Below are 13058 nucleotides of genomic sequence, written 5' to 3'. Positions count from 1 at the left end.
GGACCCACAGAAAAGGATTGGAAACAACCAGACAAGCCCGGAAGGAAAAGAGCAAAATCAAAATCAAGATAAAAGCTGCCACTGACACCTCCCCACGGGTCTCACCCACATCTGTGTCATCCAGTCCACAACCAAAAGACAAGCGCAGTTTCTTCACGTGTCTATAGGCTCCATGCGCCTCCTCCAGGTCTCCTGGCTCCATCCTGCTCCTTCCTCAGTCTCTTCTGCAACTTCTCTCCCTGCTCAGCTCCACCCTTCCTTGGGTGGGGGAGGGAACCTGGAAACTCCCCCTTTCCTAGGGACCACCCTGTTACACTATGACAAGGGAAAGTGCATCCCAGCTCTTTAGGTTTTCAGCAACAGGAAGGTAACAAACAAGGACCAGGTTCCAGGGGCCCTGTAATGAGATTATTATGCAAACTGTATTTTAACCATCACCAAGTGAAGGAGGAAGTAAATTGGGCGAGTTGGCAGTTAGGGTCACTGGCCCAGCCTTGAGCCAGCTTTCTAAACCGTGCCTAAAACAGGGACTTATATAAGCTGATCCACAAGCTGCAGAGAAGAATTGTGGTGTAGGCCAGAGTCTGGGGGGATGAAAGACTTCACCAGAGACAGACTAGAGAGCAGAAAAAGAGAATTTACTGAAATACACAAGTGAGAGGAGGAGGGGCCAGATGAGAGGGCCTGAGGCTGTTTCTACTCCAGGCACCATTGATTGGTTGGGTGACTAGTCTTGGGTGTGTCCTGACTCTGCATCTGGATGCTCAGCTTAACAGCCCAGTTCCTGTGGCCACCCCACCCACAACCTGATCCAGTCAAGTCTCCCAAATTTGCCTGTTGAACAAGGATGGGGGGTCTAGTTTTTAACTTTAATAATGACACCACACCATAAAGCAATATCTCTGTGGGCCCAGGGTAATGCCATCTGCACATTCCATAAAACCAGATATTCAGCCAAGGATGGCTGGCTCCCGGACTCCACAGATGACTGATTCAACTAGATAATAAATTTCTTCCTTTTCTGCCTAACTCTGGTCTTTTAGATGATTCGTTCCTCATGGAGATGAGGATCAAGTTGCATGAGTCCAGGAACAGCATTTCCTTGATTCCTCCCCCCCTTTTTAATGAAAATTTATTTATATATGCATACAAGAATTCTGGGGTACAGGGCAGTGGTGAGGGGTGAGAGGATTCACCAAAGACAGACTGGGGAGCAGAACAGAAGGATCTCATGAAATACACTGCTGAGGGGGAGCAGTAGATGAGACAGGAGAGGTCTGCACTATGTGGGTAGCTGCCTGGACCCGAGATGAAACTCTGTTGCAGTGGCTGCAGATAGCTTCATAGTGCTGTGCTTAACCCCTTGCATCACAATGGAGACCCTCCCCTTTTTTTCCTTAAATATTTTACCTTCACCTATCTTTGTTTCCTGGCTTTCTCATTTGTTCCAATACAGCCTTCTCAAATATACAGGGATCTGTGAGCAAGAGACTCAAGCCAGGATAGCGAGCAGCAGGGGCAACAGCTATGGCATCAAACATCTTAGTGAACATCCAGGAGGAGGTGACCTGCCCCATCTGCCTGGACCTCTTGAAAGAGCCCCTAAGCCTAGACTGTGGCCACAGCTTCTGCCGAGCCTGCATCACTGCAAACAACAAGGAGTCCGCGGCAACCCAGGAAGAGAAGAGCAGCTGCCCTGTGTGCAGAATCAGTTACGAGCCTGGGCACCTGCGGCCTAATCGGCATCTGGCCAACATAGTAGAGCAGCTCAGAGGAGTCAAGATGAGCCCAGAGGAGGAGCAGAAGAAAGAGCTCTGTGTGCGCCATGGAGAGAAACTCCTGCTCTTCTGTAAGCAGGATGGGCAAGTCATTTGCTGGCTTTGTGAGCGGACTCAGGAGCACCGTGGTCACCAGACCTTCCTCATTGAGGAGGTTGTCCAGGAGTACCAGGTAGGAGAGCAGAATGCAGTTAAAACAGCAGAATATGTAGTTGATGGGAAGTCTCCTCTTGGTTGCCTTCTCACCACACCCCACAGCGCAGAGGTCTGTGATGTCTTTTCTTCCCATGGTGTTGATACAGGGGAAAATTCCCCCACTGCTCTAAGTTCTAGGGCTAAATGAACAACGAGATTAACATCAGACAGATTAGAAGGAGTAAAAGACCACCTTTAATAATGTACGCATGGAGAATTTACATGACTGTAAATACTGAAATAAAATGGGATAGATCCGGTGTTTATTACTAAATTTTTAAATATTTATTTTTGCATACAAGAGCTGGGGTACAGGCCAGAAGTGTGGGGGTTGAGAGGATTCACCAGAGACAAAATGGGGAACAGAACAGGTGGACTGAGGGCTTCCCTGGTGGCGCAGCGGTTGAGCGCTGGGTTGCGATGTTGCCCGCGGCTTCTGCCGCGCCAGTTCGATCCCCGGCTGCTCCCCGGCCACCGGAGGAGGGTCCCACATGGCGCGCAGACCTCTCCTGCCGCCCGCTGCTCCCCTCAGCAGTGTACTTCGGTCCTTCTGCCTGCTCTGCTCCCCGCTCTGGCTCTGGTGAATTCTCTCACCCTCCCGTGCTTCTGACTGTACCCAGTGCTTGTATAAACAAACAAACAAACAAACAAATAAATAAATAAAACATGCCTCTATTTAAAAAAAAATAGAACAGGTGCACTGAGTGAAATACACTGCTGAGCAAATCAGTGGGTGAGACAGGAGAGGTCTGCTGCACCATGTGGGTAGCTCCCTGGCAGGGGATTGAACTCATGCCACTGTGGCTGGGGATGACGTGATAGCACTGAGACTTTAGCCCCTGTGCCAGGAGTGAGGCCCAGATGCAGTATTCATAAGGATGGGTTAAGGATGTTAAGGATGGGTTAGGAGCCTGGGGTGTCAAGGAGGGAGGAGGAGGTCTCTGGGACCAGGAGGGGACAATTTCATATGATACAACCTTGCCTTTAGATATTTGCCTTGCCTTGAGGTAGGTTTTTACTGTGGAAAGTTTTTTTCTGGAGGCCTCCCTGGGGGCGTAGGAGATAAATCTCAGCCCCGTCATCACAATGGTCTGAGTTTGAGCATGGGCGGGGGAGCTGACCCACACATGGCACAGCAGAGCAGATTCTGTCTCGCCCACTGCTCCCCTCAGCAGTGTATTTCAGCCGATTCTCCTGTTCTGCTCCCCACTCTGTTTCTGGTGAATGCTCTCACCCCCTTCACCTCTGGCCTACACCCCAGTTCTTCTGTGCATAAATAAATAAAGAAAATCTTAAAAAAAAAAGTTTATTTCTAGAGATGTTGCTAAATCTAGGTCATCTCTTTAACATAACACTTCCTCATGACACTCACAATAATTTTGATATATGTTAGTTCTACCTAATAAGAGGACACAAATTGAAATTTTCCAGCTTGGAAAAAGCTGGGGGAAGAGAAACACTTGGATCACCTTTCAAGGTTGAGGACATTTCTGTGCCTCCAGCCTGATTGCAAGAGACCTATTTATAGTGAGAAGTGGATGTTTTTGAACAATGTGTTAAATGGGGAGGAGGGGCTAGTCCCCATGAAAATCCACCATTCCCTTTGCACATGAAGTGAAACTGAGGGACTGGGTAGATTGAGATGTTGTTTCTTTGCTGCAGGATCAAATTTCTCCTCTAGGACAAATAGAATCATCCTGCTTGGGAAGGGATGGTGACTTCGCTCAGACTTCTGCCTGAGACTTAATACGTTCACACTTCAGATTTTCTTCTAAGTCGAAGGTTCTCATTGATATTTTCAGTTTCTGTGACTCTTATGTTTAGAGATCATCTGATTACTTCCTCCATGACCTGTAATCAGATGTGGAGAAAGCCCATTGCTTGACTCTGGCTTGATTCCCCTCTCACAGGAGAAGCTCGAGGGTGCCCTTGAGCAGATGAGGGAAAAGCTGCAGAAAGCTGGACATTTGGAAGCTCAAGTCACAGAAAGGAGAATTTCCTGGAAGGTAGGAGGAGGCTCTTTCTGAGGGATTTAGACAGAAATATGGTAGAATTTGGCTGATAACACGAGGAACTTCCTACCTTTTCGTTATTGGATCATTAACAATCCCACAGTGATTTGATTATCCTTCTCTTCATCATTTCCCTGATGGAGGAGGGGATTGAAAAGTGAACCTGGCACAGGTGAATGGGTCTTTGGAGGGAAGGTTCATGTGGAGGGACACTGGCCAGGACGGCAGTGCAGACTCTGTTCCATTCCCATCATGTGTTTGAGTCTTTGACTCTCCTGGGGGAAGCCGTTCGGCCACGGCTCCTGGTTCTGGGCCAGTGTGCCACTTGAGCAGAGGGTGAGTGGTGCGATCAGGAGTAGTCCAGCTGTGTGAACATGGAGACCAGCCAGTTGCTCTGTTTTGGCTCAGGGTTGGACTCAGGGCTGCAGACTTGAGGGAATTACTTTGGAATATAATAGAGGGGAAGTAGTAGGTGAAGAGCCTCTTTAAGAATTGTTCTCTTGCTCTGTCTCACTTTGCTGTGAGAACTTAACATTTACAGTGGTGCTGGTTCTGGTTCCTAGTCTCTGCCTGATGGGTTGAGTTCTACTTCTCTCTCTTTTCTCCATCCTAAGAGTCAAAAACAAAGTGAGAGACAAAGTGTCCAGGCAGAGTTTGCAGTACTGAGAGGTCTCCTGGACTCGGTGGAGCAGAAGGAGCTGCAAAAACTGAATAAGGAGGAAGAAGTCATTCTCCATAAACTGGCAGAGGATGAGAGTGAGCTGGTTCAGCAGAGCCAGTTGATAGACATTCTCATCTCAGATCTGGAGCATCGATTGGAAGCGTCAGACATAGACATGCTGCAGGTAATGTTACAGGGCAGGGAGAGGGGCAGCCCAGACCCCGCGAACCTGCCTGCTCGAAATAGGTTCTGCCATCCCCTGCATCAACACAAAACATATGAGACTTTAATGGGAAGGAACTTTAATACAATTAGGAAACCATACAGGAAAGGCAAAGAATATAGTTTTCAAATCAAGCACCGTCAGTTGCCCATCCCCTGGTGGGTAGAAGTCCCCCCAAACAGGATAGGCCCAGAGCAAGGCCCCAAAGCCTGACACAAGTCGAAAGCACCTTTCAGTGGGGACCCACGGAAAAGGATCAAACCACCAGACAAGTCTGGAAGGAAGAGAACAAAACCAAAATCACGGTAAAAGCTCCATTGTCACCTCCCATGGGTCTCACCCACATCTGTGTCACCCAGTCCACGTCCAAAAGGCAAGTGCAGTTTCCTCTAGTGTCTCTCTGCTCCATGTGCCTCCTCCCGGGCTCCTTCTGGCTCCATCCTGCCTCCTTCCTTCTTTTCTCTTTAGCTCCACTCTCCTTTGGGTGGGGCAGGGAACTTGGAACCTCCCCCTTTCCTGGGGACCACCCTGTTACAGTAAGATCTCAAAAGAGGCCCCAGCATCTGAGACATGAGAACCATGCGGGCAGATTTCCCTCCCCTTCTGTATTGCTGTGCTCTCTCTGGTGTGACCCTAAGGTTCTTCTGCTCTGCAGTGTGCTTCCTGCATTTATAGGAATAAGTGAATGCATAAATAACAAGGGGAAAAACTCATTTTTATTAATGTGTCCAGTATAATGCAATTGTGTGAGCTTGGAATGAAGATGCATTTTATTCAGGTGTATTTTATATCCCTGTTATTGTGTGCTAGTGTTAACCATTCATTAGTTAAATCGATTGAATCTAGGTCCAGATGAACAAATGCATGTCAGAGACTTAACAAGCATTTTTTCCCCCTCATGGAATGAGTAGAGATTTTCCCCCTTGTTTCTCTATTTTCTGAGGAGAATTATTGAAGGCCTGGTATTTATTTTTAATTACTCAGTGGAATTCACAAATGATGTCTTATTCTGGCCCTTTTTGTGTGAAAGGGTACATATATGTGTGTATATAATTATATATGTATGTAACTAAATATATATAATTTACTTGTTTAATTTTTAAAATAATTTTTGTGTCGTTTTTGGCAATGTGTGTCTTCATAGGAGTTTGGCTAAATTGTGCTTTGTAGATGCAAAGATACTCATAATGATTCTTTCCCATCCCTTCAATTCCTACAATATTCACCGAATTGTCCCTTTGATACCAAGCAAAACCATGGGGCTTCACGGGGACTCCAAACTGAAAAGGGAAATAAGCCATGTTGTCTATTCTATTTGGCTTTTTTTTTTTTTTTAAAGATTTATTTATTCATACAAGCACTGGGTCCAATCAGAAGCACCGGAGGGTGAGAGAATTCGCCAGAGCCAGAGCAGGGAACAGACCAGGCAGACTGACAAAGAAATACACTGCTGAGGGGAGCAGGGAGGGACAGAAGAGGTCTGTGCGCCATGTGGGACCCTCACTGGCATTCGGGGATGGAACCGGCACTGCAGAGGCTGTGCGCATCTTTGCAACCCAGCGCTCAACTGCTGAGCCACAGGGGAGGCCCCAAGTTGTCTATTCTAGGTGTTCTTGTTACCTGGTCCATAAAGGCAAAGCAACCAAGGTTTGCTGAAAAGGTTTTAATTGGTTTGCCAAAGTGCTGGAAGGCAAAAGAGAACAGCAGGTGTAGGAGGGAGGCAGCTAAAAGCCCTCTAAGGAGCAAAAGTGGCGAAGTAACAAAAGTAGCAATCTGAAGTAGGACATCCCCCCCTCAAAAAAAAGGGGTAGGCCCTCCAGAAGCAGGACTGGCACCCCTCCTGCATATTTAAAGAGTATGCCAAGGCCCAGTTTCTCTCCTGGGTTCTCTCCTGGTGGCACATGAGGTACAGGACTCTGAAGCTCTCCTAGGTTGCCTTGGCTGTGTTCCTTCAGAAAGTCACTGCAGTCCTTCCAAGACCTTGAGTGTGTGTGTGTGGAGGGGGGGGGTGTTGGGGTTGAGGGTCAGGGTAGAGAAGGGCTGGGGAAGGTATCCCCATGAGGGGAGTGGGGAAGGCTGTGGGCACTTCGGTGGTTGGAAAACTAAGGTGACCACACCTGAGGAGAGAGATCCTGTATTGTGCAAAAATAAATAAAGACGTTTCAAGGATAATATGACAAGGAAAGAAGGAGGGAGGGAGAGAAATTGCAGATTGACATTCTCTGCAGTCCCCATAATTAAAAAAAAAAAAAAATCACTAGAGTGCTGGGCTCTCTTCCACCCTGTTTTCTTTCTCTCTCTCTTTCTTTCTTGGATTTATGTATTTATTTATACAAGCACTGAGTACAGTCAGAAACGCGGGAGGGTGAGAGAATTCACCAGAGCCAGAGCAGGGAGCAGAGCAGGCAGAAGGACCGAAGTACACTGCTGAGGGGAGCAGCGGGCGGCAGGAGAGGTCTGCGCGCCATGTGGGACCCTCCTCTGGTGCCCTGGGAGCAGCCGGGTATCGAACCGGCGCTGCAGAGGCTGCGGGCAGCTTCACAACCCAGCGCTCAACAGCTGTGCCACCGGGGAGGCCTCCTGTTTTATTTTTAATTGCAGTGATTTGCTTTTTCCCTTTTTTCTTAGTTTATGTCTCAACGATTTTATTGATATTTTTATAGAACAAACTTTTATATTTCATTAATTTCTTTTAGGTTAATCATTTGTTTCTGTTCTCTACATATTTAGTGGGTGTGTGTTGTACGTGGTTAGCTTACTGTTCCTTTTCTAGTTTCTAAAATGGAAATTTAGAGAACATCTTTTCTGGTTTAGTGTTTAATAATATAAATGTATTGCTTTAACTGTATTCCATATATTATTATTGTTTTGTTTTGCTTTTCATTCAATCCAAGTTATTTTCAACTGTTTTTGCAATTTTTTTTCCTGTTCACCCTTGGAATGTGTGTGTGTGTTTGTGTGTCCTTTTTTTTTTTTTCTTAAATAGCATTGATTTAACAACTTGGTGAAGTTACAGGTGAGACATTCTATGTTACTGGTTTTTGTTACTTTTCTAATGAATATATTAATATGCAGTTTAGAGAAAAAATCGAGTAAAAATAGTCAATCAGCTGCACATATGTTTGTGTAAAATTCAAGGGACTGGATGAAGTCACTTATAGAGAGAGTTTAATGTGAAGAGAGAGAGACAGGAAAAGAACCTACATTAATGGTGTCTGTGTGCACCTCATAAAAGGTCATACAAACTTCTTGAAGAGTATTACAATTTTTGGGCCTCCCCGGTGGCGCAGCGGTTGAGCGCTGGGTTGCGAAGCTGCCCTCAGCCTCTGCAGCGCCAGTTCGATCCCCGGCTGCTCCCCGGCCACCAGAAGAGGGTCCCACATGGCGCGCAGACCTCTCCTGCCGCCCGCTGCTCCCCTCAGCAGTGTACTTCGGTCCTTCTGCCTGTTCTGCTCTCCGCTCTGGCTCTGGTGAATTCTCTCACCCTCCCGTGCTTCTGACTGCACCCAGTACTTGTATAAATAAATAAAAAATAAATAAATTTAAAAAAAAATTAAAAAAAAAAAAAGAGTATTACAATTTTTTAAATTCCCCTAAGCCTAGCATAATGCTTGACAATAGTAGCACATACATTCCATTTCTGCTGAATACAAGAAAGACTATTAATTATTAAGTCATCTCAGAGGGAGTCTGCATTTGGGGAATAAAATTTTGGATTTCTAGTTTTCCTTACAAGTATGTCTCATCTCCAGATAAATACTTGACTTCCACAAGAGTCAAAACTGTTTCTACCTCTTGGGAAAACTGACAGCATCACATGAGTTCTGGAATGTCTGGCCTAGGTCTTGTCTTTGCATTTGTCTCTGACAATGGGACCAACTCTACCCCACCTAATCAGGGGCCTGAGGAGATGTGATGAGGTATTATAAGTGGGGAGAGCCTATTACTTCTTGACTCATGATTTTTTTTTTAATTAATTGATTTATTTTTTCTTTTTCGCCTAGGTTGTGACTCACATCATACAAAGGTATGTGTGGGAGGCCAGCGATGGTCTTTTTGTGCTGTGGAGAGATGTTTAATGCTTTTTAGAGTAACCTCGTGTTCACTAACAACGAAGCATCATTGTGGGCAGGGAAATACGAGTATACATTTGTCTTAAATTTCTGTTTATAAAAGATGGGTTGAGAATGGACCAGATACTACAGAAAAGAATTGGGATGGTAGGAAGCAGACAAGTTTGGGTCAGTAGTAGCTTTAAAGATAAAGCATTTGACAGATGACCAATGGGCATATGAAAAAATATTCAGCATCGGTAGTTACCAGGGAAATCCTAATCAAAACCGCAATGAGATGCCACCTCACTCTAGTGTGAATGGCCCGCACCAAAAAAACCACCTAAGAAACAAAAATGGAAACAACAAATGCTGGAGAGGATGTGGAGATAAAGGAACACTCTTATGCTGCTGGGGGGATTGTAAACTGGTCCAGCCTCTATGGAAATCTGTGTGGAGTTTTCTGAGAACACGAAAAACTTCTCTCCATGTGATCCAGCGATCCCACTCCCAGGAATCTACACAAAAAACACAAAAACACTAATTTGAAAGGAAAACTGCACTCCTATGTTTATTGCACACTATTTATCATAGCCAGGATATGGAAACAACCCAAATACCCAAAAATAGATGAATGGATCAAAAAGTTGTGGTATAGGGCCTCCCCTGGTGGTGCAGCGGTTTAGCACTGGACTGGGAAGCTGCCTGCAGCCTCTGCAGCGCTGGTTTGATCCCCAACCACCGGGTGAGGGTCCCACTTGTCACGCAGACCTCTCCTGACACGCCCGCTGCTCCCCTCAGCAGTGTATTTCGTCCATCTGCCTGTTCTGCTCTCCACTCTGGTGAATTCTCTCACCATCCCACATCTCTGACTGTACCCAGTCCTTGTATAAATAAATAAATAAATCTTTAAAAAAAAGTGTATATACAATGGACTATTACAGACAAACTATTTGCAGCAATATAAATGGAGCAGGAAAAGGATTATGCTAGCCAAAATCAGTCATCAGGAAAAAGATAAATACCGATGATCTCACTTATGTGGAATGTAAAGAAACCAAATGAAAGGTGGTAAAGTCAAAAGTAGCAAACTGATCATAGATATGAGGCATCCAGCAAAGGAGGGGGAAGGTAGGGGGTCAAAACGGGAGTGATGAGCAGAAGGGGATATGGTGATGGTTCACAAGTGACACGGGGGTGGCAGAACCATGGGAACTACAATGATATAAGAAAAAAATAACTAAAAAAAAAAATCAAGCCTTTTACTTATCAGACCTCTGTGACCTCATAAATTTTATTCACTCTGTGTGCTTCTATCTAGGGTTCGTTCATATCTCAGGTGCTTGACTTTCATAGGGGGAAGCCCTGATCTTCTTTTTCTGCCAAGCACCCAGAATTAGCAACAATATTTTTATATCTAAATTTCATAGACCATCTCGTGGGATATTTGGGCCCTGCTGTAAGAAAGTGATTCATCTCCTCACACGCTCTAGCCCCAGGTATCAATCAGCATCTTACTTTAAATTCATACCTACCTGGCAGCATCGACCTCTTTCTGAACACATAAAATCCAGACCACTGTTCGGCTGGAGATCATCATGTGTTTTCCAAGTGTTTGCAATTATTCTCAGGGAGCCTGAGTCTTAAATGTTATTCTGAGGGCCTCCCTAGTGGGATGTAGAGTTTGAAATCTTTTTTTTTTTAATTTTTTTTATAGAGGCATGTTTTATTTATTTATTTGTTTGTTTGTTTGTTTGTTTGTTTGTTTTGCTTTGTTTATACATGCACTGGGTACAGTCAGAAGTGCAGGAGGGTGAGAGAAGTCACCAGAGCCAGAGCAGGGAGCTGAGCAGGCAGAAGGACCGAAGTACACTGCTGAGGGGAGCAGCGGGCGGCAGGAGAGGTCTGCGCGCCATGTGGGACCCTCCTCTGGTGGCTGGGGAGTAGCCGGGGATTGAACCAGCACCGCAGAGGCTGCAGGCAGCTTCGCAACCCAGCGCTCAACCGCTGCGCCACCGGGGAGGTCCGAGTTTGAAATCTTGGTTGTCTCCAGGGAGTGTTCTCAAGCTTGATGTATCTCAGACACCCAGGAGCCACTTTCTGGAGTCTTCCTTTCTGTTTTTCTCTCTGGATCCCAAATGCATATGGTGACTTTTCCACACGTTATTTTTTTAAGGTAATTAAGTTTTATTTTGTCATATCTATTATTACACATATTTTCATATGGTTTGTAGCAAGTAGAGGGATAGATATTAATGATTTAACTTTGTAAGGAAGAAATTGCTCTTGAGAGGTCAAGATGTTCCCAGAGCCGCACAGAGGTAGACATCAGCCCATTTATTTCCTGACTCTGAGGTCAGCATTTACTCTTTTTTTCTCTTATCATTTCCAGGTAAGAGTTCAAGTGCATTCCTTGGAGTAAAGAGATAAGTCAGTAGTTTTGACAAGGCAACATGTTAGAGGTGTGGGGATCTATTTTTCTCATTCTAGGTGTTGGAATTTCACTCTGAAGGAGCCAAAAACTTTACCCCAACAACAAAGACGTGTGTTCCAAGCTCCGGATCTGAGAGAGATGCTGCGAGGGCTTACCGGTGAGGCTTGGTCACCCGGGTGGGCAACTGTGGGGGTGTAGCAATGGCAGGGACCAAGTGAGGAAGAAATGCAGCTTTTAGGTGTGGACAGTGATGCTGGGGGCACTGGAGACCGTGACTGAGTTAATGTCCTGTTGAGTGGGGATCGGCCAGGAGTCAGCACTACCCTTATTTACTAGTTTACTCCCTGCCATAGTTCCAGGAACTTCCCTTAATCTGGAGAGGAGATAGAGTTCAGTGCTGTGGCCTTCGCTTAGATTTACCAGTTTAGATTTTTTTTTTTTTTTTTTAATCATTTCAGACCTGGCAAGTGTGCGATGCTCCTGGGGTAAGGATAAATCTTCGTGCCATCAGACTTCTCCATTCTATTTACTTCATCTTTCTGAAGTTTTTGATTTCTAGTAAAGCTCATATTTTAAAACTACTGTTTCTCATTCTAATACACAGACTGAGTCTGCAGTGTTTTGTTTCTCCCTAAAACCAAAATTCTTTCCATTTCCTGCTAAGTTATTCTCATGATTCTTCTCACAATGTCATGTATAAAGATACTTCATGTCCCTCACCCAAAACTTTAATTTTTCTGCAGTTGATGTCACCTTGAATCAGACCAGCAATGGACGCAGTGTTGCGATTTCTGCAAATAAGAGAGAAGTGAAATCTTTGTGGGACAATATTCCAGTTAAAAAATATCAGTATTGCTATAATGGAGATTTTTCTGATGTTAAAAAATATCCACATTACTATTATGGAGATTACTCTGTCCTGGGATCACCATTTTTCAAGAATGGGAAATATTACTGGGAGGTAGATGTATCCCACAAAAGTTCCTGGATCCTGGGGGTGTGTGGGGAAAACCATTGTCAAAGAAATGTAAATAACCCCCCTAATTACCAAAATATTTATGCTGGATTACAGCCTAGATTTTGCATTTGGGCTATAGGGTTACAGAATCATTCAGAGTATCATGCTTTTGATGAGGAGACTCACTCCCAGAAACCCAAGATGTTGTCTCTTTCCATGAAGGTCCCTCCCAGTCGTGTTGGGGTTTTCCTTGACTATGAGGCGGGCACTGTCTCATTTTACAACGTCACAAACCATGGGTCACACATCTATGAATACTCCCAGTGTGGCTTTCCTGAGAAAGTTTGTCCATATTTGAATCCTCTGAAATGTAAATTGCCCATGACTATTTGCAAACCAGGCCCTTGAGCCTTCTTGAGCCCTCATGCACTTCCCTGGAGTGCCTTTTGCTTTGGGGGCATCTAAGGCACTGAGCTTATTTCCAACATTCTGCCACCTTCCTTGCTGACTCCATTCTTTTGCATTTTGACATCCTTTATTTATCAACAGGGTGTATCACTTGCCCTGTGTTAGATTTTCCCCAAATATCATGCACATTAAGAGAGGCTCTTAATTTATCAATTTCTATGCTCCTGAGGAAAAATGAGGCCTCCTGACCTCTGTCAAATATTTGGTATTGGGAGCCCTGCTACTCATGTCGTCCACAAAGGTGTGGGCATGGGGCAGATTACTGAAAAGTCAGGAA

The 13058-nt window shown here is 45.1% G+C and overlaps 1 protein-coding gene across 1 annotated transcript; it reads left to right on the top strand.

Moving 5' to 3' along the window:
• Positions 1–1527: 1527 nt before the first annotated feature.
• LOC311178285 (tripartite motif-containing protein 5-like) lies at positions 1528–12721 on the top strand (the record flags this gene model as incomplete). The annotated part of the gene is made up of 6 exons (XM_084244766.1): positions 1528–1950; positions 3884–3979; positions 4600–4830; positions 8874–8896; positions 11412–11512; positions 12453–12721. The coding sequence occupies 6 exons, from the start codon at positions 1528–1530 to the stop codon at positions 12719–12721; spliced, it is 1143 nt and encodes a 380-aa protein (XP_084100892.1).
• Positions 12722–13058: the final 337 nt, after the last annotated feature.

The sequence above is a fragment of the Talpa europaea genome (genome assembly GCF_964194135.1).
Source record: "Talpa europaea genome assembly, chromosome: 1".
NCBI classification, from domain to species: Eukaryota; Metazoa; Chordata; class Mammalia; order Eulipotyphla; family Talpidae; genus Talpa; species Talpa europaea.
This window is presented reverse-complemented; position numbering and strand designations above follow the sequence as displayed.